Consider the following 12,570-nt stretch of genomic DNA (forward strand, 5'->3'; position numbering starts at 1 on the left):
AAGCTACACTTCTTATATTTTTATCTTTAAACAGTTTGCAAAACTACATATGTATTATTTCACTTTGACTTAATAATCATGCACCCCTTTGTGTTGGTCAGTGACACAGAACCCCCAAAAATACATTGAAATTTGTGGCTGTATGCAAAAATGTGAAAAAGTTCCAGGGGCATGAATACTTGTGCAAGGCACCATGAGGGTAACTGAGGAAACTGAGTTAGGGAAAAGGTAAACATGCAATGTTGTTAAAATAGACTACAAAATGTTACTAACATTTAACTAATGTTCAATGAAGAAATTATGCAAAAACGAAAGGACTTTTATAATCAAAAAAAGAAATTTACCGACAAAGCATGAGGAGAACAGAATATGGAGCTGGTAAGAGTGCAGCAGAAGAAACCGGCACTGAGCAATGAAAATCAGGTAGCTTAACTACTGAAGAGGTGTGATTAGTGACACTGAAACCAGGTGAATACAGTCAGTGAATGCTGAACAGCTGCAAGATAGCTCTGAGCAGGGAACAGAAAAGGATTTACAAACCACAGGAGAAAAGTACACAAGAAATAACTAAAAACCTCAACGCAAAAGAATGAACCAATATGCCAATATACCTTAAAGACAATAATAAACAACCCTGAAGGATCAAAACAAAAAACAGCTACGGATCATGAGAGATTTAAGCAAACTGGTCCACCAGATTTGTTAGATCAGTGTTTTTAAAAAGATTCCATGCTTTTTTTTTTTTTTTTAAATGGAATAATCAGACGCCTCAACTGTCCATAGCCAACACTGCCCATTCAGAATAGCTGCTGCGCTGGTGTGAACCTGCAGAGGACCTGCAGGAAACAGAGTCAGCAGAGCGCCGGGACAGGGTGCTGCTGCACGGAAGCGGGGTTGAAAAGTCCCGTCAGGCTGGCGGAGGTTCGGTGAATTTCACTTAGTGGGTGGATGTGTAAGTAGAAGGCCATGTGGCGACCAACACACGTCGGCACAGTGCTGGTGAAGTTACCGACCCCTAAAGCGCGCAGTGTCCGCTAAGTCCGAGGACCGATCACCGGCTGTGGGGCTTCATCAACGGCAATCTTCCTCGGACCAGATGGTGCCCTCAACATGACTCGGACGCTCTTCATCCTCGCTTACTTCGTTATGATTTTGATTCACTGTAAGTATGTGTTTCACTCCGTTTTATGTCTAAAACTATGAAAATTATGTTCCTAAGCTTGATTTATTTTTTTGTTGGACTGTTCCTGCTATGTATTAACTTTAAAAGTTTCCTGTGCAGAGACTGGATGAATGAATTTATAAACAAAAACGATAAATATTCCTGATATTTAAAAATGATTAAGTACTTGATTAATATTTTGATTACAGAAAAGGAAAAAAACAACAACATACTGTATATGAGACACATGCAAAACAGTGAAGTGGCCTGTAATAATCAAACTTATCAACCATTTCAAATGCAACAAAACAAAATTTGAAAGTACAGTCTTAATTAAATTAGTACACATATCCTGTGCTAAATGTTTGTTTTTCTATTCTATTACAGAAAATCTCTGATCTTTAAAATGAGAAAATGAAACAAGGCTCTAAGGTTGTATTTAAAGTCTGTGAAACAATAGTCCTGTTATATGTCACAGGAATAAAGCTGGGTTCTGCTCTCCCTATAAAGTCTTATTAATTTAGTTTAATATTACAAATGGATTATAGTACAGTAGAAGGATAAAAAAAAAAGGGCTCACCTGATTTTGCTTCATTTTCACACATTATTTTAACGTCAGTGTGTAACATTTTCAAATTATGTTTTTGCAGATTCCAAAACGGCCAACTCTGGCATTGTATTAACACGCCTGACCTCACTTTCAATCAGTTTAATGTCACTACAGTAGTCACAAGCGGCTTGTTCAGCTTGCCTTTTGCACGCACACAGGCATGTCTTTGGGTCTGTTCGCAGCAGTGCTGAGCGGACTCTTTGGCAAACGGCGTTCACCTCTGGGAAGGAACAGCTTGTTTGATTCTGTTTTCCAAGAGCTTTGACAACACACCATCTGTTGAATAGTGGCTCTGCCAAGTGTCTGACAGTAGCACAGTCATTTCAGCATCCACCCACCTGTGGGGGTGGATCGTCGCTGCACCACACCCTACAAAGCAACAGGAGTCACAGGGCTGATAATGACACACAGTTTGACTCTCCCCAAGAGAGGTTCAAACTAAAACCACACAGTTGTACAGAGTGAGATAAAGTTTTTTAAAGATAACTTTGTTTTTGTCTGCTTTGTTGGGCCCCATGTGTTTGTTGACTAAGCTGCTCTGCATCATGTGGGGGCATTTATGAGCATCTAACCTTAAAGAAATGGAAAAAAAAAATGCAAAATGATGTGCCAAACATTCAGCTTCAGATGGGAAATTTCAGTTTCACTCAATATTGCTCATTATAAACACACTGAAAGTTGTGCTTAGCAGGAAAGCAGAAGATTAGGGATACTTTGTTTTCAAGTATTCTGTTAGGAATAAAAAGCTGAAAAGTCTGTTGAGTCAGTACACAAGATCCCACATCCAGTATGGCCTGTGTTCTCAAGGTTTTCTTCAAATGTCTGTTTCGGAACAGAACTAAGAAAAAAGCTTTAAAATATGCTGCCCTGATTTCAATTTGTAAAGGATTGAAAATGGTCAGAACCAGTTACCCTTGGAAAGTTTAAGTCAGTATTAATGGAACGAGAAACAAGTTCACTTAGTCAATACAACAGTTATTGATTTTGTTCACGCTGCTCTGTTTTGTCTATCGTTTAAAAGTTAAATTTGATTATGTTGAATATTAGTAGCACCTCTTTGTTATGGAAATGATCATTTGCTGCTTTCTCGTCTCTCTTGAAAAAGAGAAAATAATCTCCTTGAGACATGCTTTACCTGGATGAATAGAGGATATAATATGAATTCCCTGCAATTACAGCTGCAAATGTGCTGGTCAATTTCTCCATCAGCTTTGCACATCTATAGAGAATGACTTGTTTCCCTGTTCTTCTCGTAATAAAATAGCTTGAACGTAGCCAGATTGGATAGAAAGCTTATGTGAACATCAATTTTCAAAGATTACTGGATTGCTTTAAAATCAAATATTTTCTCTTCTTTTTCCCTCAGTGGGAAATTCAGTGGAGTTTGGACTTCTCATGTCTTTTTCTCAACAATGAGAGAAAAAAACACTTTTCCATAAAGACCAGATTTGTGGAGAGCAAGACTAATAGTTGTACTGTCAACAGATTTTCCTACCTGAGGTGTGGATCTCTACTGCTCCTCCAGAGTTTCCATGGGCCTCTTGACTGCTTCTCTGATTAAATCATACACTATACTCTTTAATTTTCCAATGGTGGACTAAACAGTGCTGTGTGAGATGTCCAGATATTGGGAAAATGCTTTATTACCTTGTTTATTAACCCTGCTTTCAACTACTCCACAACTTTATCCTGACCTGTCTGGTCCATCTTCACGATGCTGTATGCTTACCAGTTTTCTCTAACAAACCACTAAGGCTTTTTAGAACAGCTGGATTTATACTGTGATTAAATAACACACAGGTGGACTAAATATATACAAATTAGGGGATCTCTAAGTTAGTTGCACAGGATTTGATTTAGGAGTATCAGAGTAAAGGTGGCTAAATGTGATTCCCACACTTTGCAGGTTTGCATGTGTAAAAACCTTTGACATGGTTTATCCTTCGTCTTTCACTTCATAATTAAGTGCTACCTTATGTGTGTATCACATAAAATCCAAATGAAATACACTGAGGTTTGAGGTTTTAACGTGGAACAAATGTGAGAACTTTAGGTTGTGTGAAAACCTTTGCAAGCCATTTAAGATCCTGTGTTTTGGTTAAAACGTTTGTAGCCCCTGTCCCAGATACGTCTGTGTGTGGTGGCTTCAGCTTCAATCCAAGTCTTTTGGATCTCCTCCAAACTCTTGAATGTGCTTTGCTTCAGAATTCTCTTGAGGCAGCAGTTATCCCTTTTTCTTGTGCACCTTGCGCTATGATACTTACTCCTTCCACTAAACTTTCTATTAGTACGCATGGATTCAGCACTTTGCGAACTGCCAGCTATTGTAACAATGACTTTATGTGCTTTGGTCACCTTGTGGAAGTTGCCCGTGAAGGTCTGCTGGTCAACTGTTAAGTCAGCAATCCCCCCCATGATTCTGAAGGCTGAAAAGCCCAGCACAAAAATCACTAAACACTTGGACATGTCACTATGCAAGCTCGAAATCACAAATTCTTGATAATAACTCTTGTCACACTAGACAGTATTTCTGTATTTAAAATCCCTTTATGCAGGTCTTATGCAACTTTCACATTTTCTAAGATAATTAATTTAGGGGCTGCACGGTGGCGCAGTTGGTAGCACTGTTGCCTTGCAGCAAGAAGGTCCTGGGTTCAATTCCTGACCAGGGGTCTTTCTGCATGGAGTTTGCATGTTCTCTCCGTGCATGCGTGGGTTCTCACCGGGTACTCCGGCTTCCTCCCACAGTCCAAAGACATGCCTGTTAGGTTAATTGGTCACTATAAATTGCCCTTAGGTGTATGAATGAGTGTGTGCGTGGTTGTTTGTGTGTTGCCCTGCGATGGACTGGCGACCTGTCCAGGGTGTACCCTGCCTCTTGCCCATAGACTGCTGGAGATAGGCACCAGCTCCCCCGTGACCCACTACGGAATAAGCGGTAGAAAATGACTGACTGAATTAATTTAGGTTTATTAAGGTTTATTGTAATGACAACTGAATACGACTGAAGCTGATTTTTGGATGCGCATGCCCCTACTGTCCCATAACTATTTGATAAACACTGTTGTGTTGCCAGGTAGCACAAGTGCTGACTCAGAGGAACGTTTGATGAACTGGCTGCTAGGAAAGGAGCGCTACAATCCACTCATTCGGCCAGCCGTCAACAGGACAGAGAGAGTCACAGTAAAGCTGCAAGTGTCCCTTGCACAGCTGATCAGTGTGGTAAGGCAGCAACTACACACATAATAAAGATGTGCATCTGTTTATAGGTTTATGTATTTATGCAAATGCATGTGAGAGAGTCAAGATGCTGTGGAGACAAATAGGTTGATATGAGACAAACCCCAGGATGGAAGAGAGAGATGATGTAAAATAGAAAGGAGCAAACCTTCTTATTATGTAGTTGCCTATCCTTTCAGGATGCATTTTTGGCACTAATGGCCTTTATTGTACAGTAATAGGAAAGTAATAGGAAAGAGGGCGGAGAGAGAAGAATCGGGAATCGAACCCAGGCCACCGCATCAAGAACCATATCCTCTGCACAAGGTTTGTGCGCTGAGGCACCAACATCCCAGGATGCAGTTGTAAACAAATGGATGAAGTGAAAGATAGATCTGGTCAGCTGTGATCTCTGCCCTTGTCATGTCTAGATGGAAACTTCAGCACACTGGATTAAAGGGGGCAATAAACCAGTTTTACCTACAGCGACCAAGGCTTCAGTCTGATTTACAATGGAAACTGCTCTCAGCTGCAGATCAAAACAGGAAGCTCATTCACAGCCCTACTTTATGAGCGCCATTTCACCCCTTTGGATAATTGCTATTTGGAACCCCCTTTACTGATAGTGTATGTTTTGGTAGTGTGATGAGAAGGGACATTTTGAATTGTCTGGTTTTCCATTTTAACCATCCTATTCTCAAATACTATGTGTAAATATTGGTACTGACTTAAACAATGGCAAATAGGTAACAGATACTATCTAACTGAAGAAAGACTCATTTAAAAGACACTGCTTGATTGTCATTTCTAATTATTTATAAGCTACATTAAAAGAAGATCAACTAATCGTAAGTGGACTTGGAAGACAAGTCATCTGATTTCATAACAGTTCACAGTTCAGAAGTTAACACATAGATCACTAGTGAGAGTTACAGCTAATCATTAATTATTTAAGGAATATTTTAAGAGGTTTATAAAAAACATCAGATCATTCACCAATGAGAACTTTGACATATCAGCAGACATCTAGACAACACTTCTTTTAAGTGTAAAACTTTGAGGTTATGAAGATTAAGGACACCATCTACCTGGGATCAGCCGTTGCTGCTGCTAAATCTAAACAGCCCATCGAGGATATTTTAAGCAAGGCAAGGCCAGTTTATTTGTATAGCACATTACAACAACAAGACAATTGAAAGTGCATCACATGATGAAAAAAGTACATTGCAGTAGCTTGATAAAGGAAAGTAATGAAAAGTGAATAAGTAATGAAATGTTTGCCTGTACAACAAAGAGTAACATCTTTTGCAGCCCAAAGAGTCAGGATCTAAAATGTCTGTGCATATGGACACCAAGAAGGCATTTTACCATAACACCCAGGAGAACTTTCACAGAAATCCATAGCATGTAGATGTTTCTGATCTATTGTTTTGTTCTTATTTGGATGTTGTTACCCTAAATGTGTCCATTTCTTCACACTGTGTGTCTCTACTGAAAGAGCAGAAATCTATGGTTAAATGAGAATACATTTCATGTCAAGTCCTGTTTTTTTCTATGGCTATAACTAATGAGTTTCAAATGTCTAAACCCTGCCTGCAACTTTAAAGGTAGCAAAATTAAACATTGTGAAAATTTAGCAAAATGCTAGTCATGCCAATCAGAAAGGTCATTAGCTCCAAACTATAAGATAGGAAACTTTGATATTCTTTTCAGATCAGTTATTGTGTTTGTCCCTAAAAGCTGCAATAAATGTAATTTCTGCCTAATATTTATCTTTCCAGAATGAAAGAGAACAGATAATGACCACAAATGTTTGGCTCACTCAGGTATGTATATGTAGCACAGTGTCACACCGTGTATATGTAACCCTCTGCTTTAGCAAATGCCCTTCCCTTTAAACTTGAATTAAACCATGTCCATCATTTCTCCCTCAACGTGGAACAAATTGCTTCTTTAAAATTGCGTCAAACCATATTTCAGTAATAATCAGGCATGTAATTAGAAATGACCTGGTTTTATGAAGGTGCATTGTAAACCAGATCTGTCTGTCCCTTCAGCACTGGGTGGATTACAGGTTGTCATGGGACCCTGCAGAGTATGAAGGTATCGACAAGCTTCGCATTCCCTCCAGACACGTTTGGCTTCCTGATATCGTCCTGTACAACAAGTAAGCTTTGTTGTGTTTTTATTTCCAGGGGTCCTTGTGTCATTAAATATTAGCCAAACAATGTGGGTAAAGGAAATTGTCTGCCTAGAATGCATCACCTGATGTACAAATTTGCTTTTGATTTCTGGACTGGCTCATTGTAAAACATCTCGGGTATTGGCTAATCTAGACCAACTAAAAAGTCCCACATAAAGGTGGTCAAATCAGTCTTTTATCATCCTCACTCTGATGGTATTTTCCTTTAATTTGTTACCTAAATAAAACCTCTATAGTCTACGAAAGTGAAACATTTCTGACTCTTCGGATATTGTTGGCTAATGTAATTAACTGTCTCCACTCTGCAGTTTGGATGGCTTTCATCTTGTACTTACACTGAATACAGTTCTGACAACACATGCCTCACCTGCCATTTTGCAAGATGTTTAAAGTTGTTTTGTCTTCTCCTTGTTTGTCACGACAGCGCTGATGGAACCTACGAGGTCACTGTATTTACCAACGTCATTGTCCTTTTCAATGGCAGCATCAACTGGCTTCCTCCAGCCATCTATAAAAGCGCCTGTAAGATTGAAGTCAAGCATTTCCCCTTTGACCAGCAGAACTGCACCCTCAAGTTTCGTTCGTGGACCTACGACCACACAGAAATTGACCTGATCTTGAAGTCTGAGGTTGCCAGTATGGATGACTTTACACCCAGTGGAGAATGGGACATCTTGGCATTGCCAGGCAGACGAACTGTCAGCCCCCTGGATCCTACTTATGTGGACCTCACATATGACTTTATCATCAAGAGGAAGCCTCTATTCTACACCATAAACCTCATCATCCCATGCATTCTGATCACCTCACTGGCCATTCTGGTTTTTTACTTGCCTTCGGACTGTGGAGAGAAGATGACTCTTTGCATTTCTGTCCTCTTGGCTCTCACCGTGTTCCTGCTTTTAATCTCCAAGATTGTTCCCCCCACATCACTGGATGTGCCTCTCATTGGCAAATACCTGATGTTCACCATGGTGCTTGTGACCTTCTCTATTATCACAAGTGTGTGCGTGCTTAATGTGCATCACCGCTCTCCAAGCACCCATACAATGCCTGCCTGGGTCAAGCTGATATTCCTCGTGAAACTACCTGCTTTCCTCTTCATGAAACGGCCTCACAACTACTCTGCCCGTCAGAGACTGCGCCAGCAGCGCTGCCTAAGGGCCAGGAGAGCTATCATGGGTCTGAGTTACCCAGTTCCCCCCAAAACAGGTTTCTCCTTGTCCACTTCTGCCCTGCTGTCCTCTGACTCTGCCTTCTCTACTCCAGGGCACAAAAATGTTGCTCCTCCGATGGTTCACAGCTACACCAAGAGGATGGAGCCCATGCGGTCTGGTGATTACCTTTTCAGTGGCTTCAGTTCCACCCAGGACCTCCAACAAAGAAACAGTTCTGACTTGGCTGCTGATGTACAGGAGACAGTGAATGGGGTGCGCTTTGTGGCTGAGCACATGATGAGTGACGATGATGATCAAAGTGTACGTATACACATTAATACCAAGTGCTGTGCAAACAGGTTAATTTATCAACTCCTCATACTGCTATGTTGAACATTCGTAAAAACAAATGCCCCATTTCAGTTTTGTTCTCCTGAATTTGTTTTGAAACCAGATTTATTGTTAAGAATAAGAAGAAAATGAACTATAAATAAAAAACCATAACTGACAATTGCGCTTTACCTCTTTGAATGACCAAACAAGACAGTGGCTGTAAATGTTAGGGTACATCATGGTTGGCGTAAAACAAGAGTTTGACTTCGGTTTCACACTCTCACAGTGTACAGATATAAAGCATAAATGTATAAACGTTAGAGGAAATAAATGATACAAAACCAATATGTACATCTATGTTTATGTATACCCAATATTTGTTTTAGTTAAAAACAAATTGTTGGTCAAAATGTCCAGCCAACGAAACAAAAACAGACCGACAGTGCTCTCCCCATTGAAAGAAACCTTGTACATTTCATAAAATAATTTGACATCAGATCTGACAAGGCATTTGAAAATGTTTCATTTCCAGACTGACTGCCATCCTATGACATTTTTAACCAAGTTTGTTGTGTGATAACTCCAACTGTACACTTTGAAATCAATAAGATGTAGGAAAGACTACATAAATACCAATTACAGACTTATGATTTAGACCCAGAAAATATGCTCAAACAGTATTTTATCTTTTTTTCTGTGGCACTAGTGGCCTTTATTTTTGAAGTTGACTGATAGGAAATGGGGTGGAGAGAGAGAGAAAGACATGCAGCAGAGGTTGACGGGGCCAGGACTCGAACCTCCGGCAGCAGCTTCGGGGACTGTAGCCTCTGTATATGGGTCGCATGCTTTACTATCTGTTTTTACTGCCACAAAACTATCTGTATTTCATTTGGAACTTTACGCGATAGACAAATACAAAGTTGTACATTATTATGAATTGGATGGAAAGGATTCATGGTTTTCAATACATGGTTTTACAAATAACAATGTGGAAAGTGTGGCTTGCACATGTATTCCACCATATTTATTTGTATTCGCATAAATGCAATCCAGTGCAACATTATTGCCTTTAGAAAAGAATATATTTAGTGTGTTGTTCAATTTATTGTTATTCTTGCTTCCTATTTAATTATTTCTTTATAGTTTATGTTGCACCTGATACTGAACACACCATCCCTATGGTGAAATGTGGTGGCAGCATTATGCTGAGAAAGGGAAGCAGGTCAGAGATGATGTGGCAAAACACCTGAGACTGGGTCAGAGCTTTACCTTCCACCTCTAAACCTATAATCAGAGCTACAACAGATTAGACCAAAGCATATCCATGTGTTATAATGGTCCAGTCAAAGTCTAGACCTAACTTCACAGATGCTCACCGCCCAATCTCACTGATGCAGCTGTATAGCAGTCAAAGGTATTATCAAATATTCGCTCGCAGTGCTAAGAATTAATGCATGCCACACTTTTCAGATTTAAATTTATTACAAACAAATGTTGGAAACCATTTATTCTTGTCCTTTTACTTTACAATAATGCACCACTGTGTGTTGGTCTCATCACATAAAATCCCAATAAAATTGTTAGTTTGTAATGTGTCACGATGTGAAGAGATTAAGTAGGTTGGAAAAACGTTAGCACGACATTGTTGTTGATACTTCTATAAATGTCTATAATTAAATAATTGTATTCATTCATATATTCGCTTACGTAGTCTTGCTCTAAGCCATAACTACTTTGAAATCATCACATTATAATCTTCATTAAAGCATTTTTTATTGTCACCTTTAAGAAAGGCTTTGTTGTGAAAGACACACTAAAGAAGACAGATTCACAAAAGATTTTCTGAAACTTTCTGTCCCTTTGCAGGTGATAGAGGACTGGAAGTACGTGGCCATGGTGGTGGACCGCATGTTCCTGTGGATCTTTGTGATAGTGTGCGTGGTGGGCACCCTGGGCTTGTTTCTGCAGCCTCTCTTCCAGAATCAGATCATTCCCGACCAGCAGCCCGTTTCAGAGACCCCTCGCATAAGATGAGCATCGAGGGACGAGGTGCAATGCTTGGACCTTTATTTAAAGGTCTTAGCCGCTGTAGTTGTGGGAAGATCCAGTGATGTAAAAATGTCCCAGATGTTGACTGCAGAGGGACCAGAGGCATGTTCTTGATCTCTCATTCAAATCATTCAAACATCAGCTCTTCCTGTTTAAAATGAAACAGTGAGGCTTAATCCATTAAAGCCATGTTTTAAAGAAAAGCAAAGAACAGATTGAAAAATCAATGCAGTACACATTCCCCCTTTATCGAGTGTTGCTATATTTACAAAGAGCAAATATATGACTGGAATGAATGGCCATTTACTGCACTGAATTATACTGAACTCTTGCTGAAAAAATTCCTATATGACAATAATATGTTTGTTGTGAGATGTTGCCTAACTCCTTATTTGTGTTACTGTGTCATTAAAAAATACTAAAGACAATCCCTGTCCTTTTTAGTCTGATTAAATGTCTAAAAATGTCCAGAAAATTCTTCTGAATGTCCAGGACTTGCCAAAGTGCTTTATTTATCTGTTCTTTAGGTGATGATGTTCATTCTCCCAGCCAAGTGCGTGAAGAAGATATTGCAGGCCTGATATTTTATACGACATTTAAGACAGATACTTAGGATATGAGAATGTGTAAAAAGGTATTTTACAAGTATACGTTGGCAAAGCAAAACTGCAGGAGAGAAAGCCGGACCTGACTCCGTAAGGCCCTGTACCTTTAGACGTTCTTTAAAAACACTGAGGTCTCAATACATGTGCTGTTTTATTCGATAAAGAACGAGAACAGTTGTGGTTACTCATTTGTGTCTTTACACTTGAGCTGATCTTTGATAATGGTCGTATTTGCAAATTAGAAAGTGCAGACGTACTCACAAATGGAGCCAAAGTATCGAAACACACAGCCAGACTCCAGGTTTACTGCTTGATAAACAGTGCTGAGTGGGCTTGTTAGAGATTCTGCACACCCTTAGGGAGATCCTTCTTTTAATCAATCAGAGCTTGTGTTAATGGACACAACTGCTGCACAGGCCTTCAGGTTTACAGGTTTCAAGTCATTTATTCTTTATTTCATTCTTTTACTTCACAGTTATTAGGAAAATGGCCCTCAAAAATCGAACTTGCAATAAAGTCTCCCTTTCAAAACTCCACAAACATTTTATTCAAGCCTTTCTGTCAGCTAATGGCTTATTCCAGTTCCTCCATATTGGCATTGCTGTGCAAAAGGAAACAGTCAACTGTTTTTGCTGTGACGGCTGTATGTCTTCTTCTAAAGCGGCTTTCAAACGTTTTCACATCCCTTTAACTTTTTTACGTAGTATTTTCTTGGGTGTAAAACTGTGAGGTGGGAGGAAAACGGCACACATATTTCTAAATTATTTCACAAATATAGATGTGAAAAGTATGGCATGCATACAGTTATGCCCAAAATTATTCATACCCCCATTCCTCATCCTCCCCTTTCACGTCTGATCATCTTTGTTTTTAAACAACATCTAGCCACTTGGAAAGCTCCAGTCAAATATATAATCATTGTGTTTCCAAATCAAAATTAGAAACCCCACCATCAATTAAAGTCTTAAATTAGCTACAAAACTAAATCAGTTTTTTGTCATAAGAAATTCATAGGAATAAGGCTTTTTTAATGTACACCAATTTAATTATGTAAAATGTCCAACAAGGATTAAAATTAAACAGAATTAAATCCTATGAGGTCTTTGGTTAACATTTTAAGCTGCTGATTTCTAATTAAACATTTTTTTTTGGTGTTGCCTTTTTTCCTTTTTTTACAGAGGAGGCCATAATTTCTCCAAATCTGGAAAGTCATTTTCTTTTTCTTTCGTCAC

General features: G+C 39.2%; 1 protein-coding gene across 1 annotated transcript; it reads left to right on the forward strand.

Annotated features, from left to right (window-relative positions):
* Positions 1 to 712: 712 nt before the first annotated feature.
* On the forward strand, positions 713 to 11,161 carry chrnb4 (cholinergic receptor, nicotinic, beta 4 (neuronal)). Its single transcript, XM_047362582.1, has 5 exons — positions 713 to 1,162; positions 4,849 to 4,994; positions 6,773 to 6,817; positions 7,049 to 7,158; positions 7,619 to 11,161. Exons 1-5 carry the CDS (start codon positions 1,111 to 1,113, stop codon positions 8,742 to 8,744), a joined length of 1,479 nt encoding a protein of 492 aa, XP_047218538.1. The 5' UTR covers positions 713 to 1,110; the 3' UTR covers positions 8,745 to 11,161.
* Positions 11,162 to 12,570: the final 1,409 nt, after the last annotated feature.

The sequence above is a fragment of the Girardinichthys multiradiatus genome, chromosome 4 (genome assembly GCF_021462225.1).
Source record: "Girardinichthys multiradiatus isolate DD_20200921_A chromosome 4, DD_fGirMul_XY1, whole genome shotgun sequence".
Taxonomy (NCBI): domain Eukaryota; kingdom Metazoa; phylum Chordata; class Actinopteri; order Cyprinodontiformes; family Goodeidae; genus Girardinichthys; species Girardinichthys multiradiatus.

Coding starts and splice junctions, on each gene's coding strand:
- chrnb4 (XM_047362582.1), top strand. CDS start 1,111: ATGACTCGGACGCTCTTCATCCTCGCTTACTTCGTTATGATTTTGATT. Junction 6,818..7,048: donor CAAATGTTTGGCTCACTCAG/GTATGTATATGT, acceptor CTGTCCCTTCAG/CACTGGGTGGATTACAGGTT. Junction 7,159..7,618: donor GATATCGTCCTGTACAACAA/GTAAGCTTTGTT, acceptor TTGTCACGACAG/CGCTGATGGAACCTACGAGG.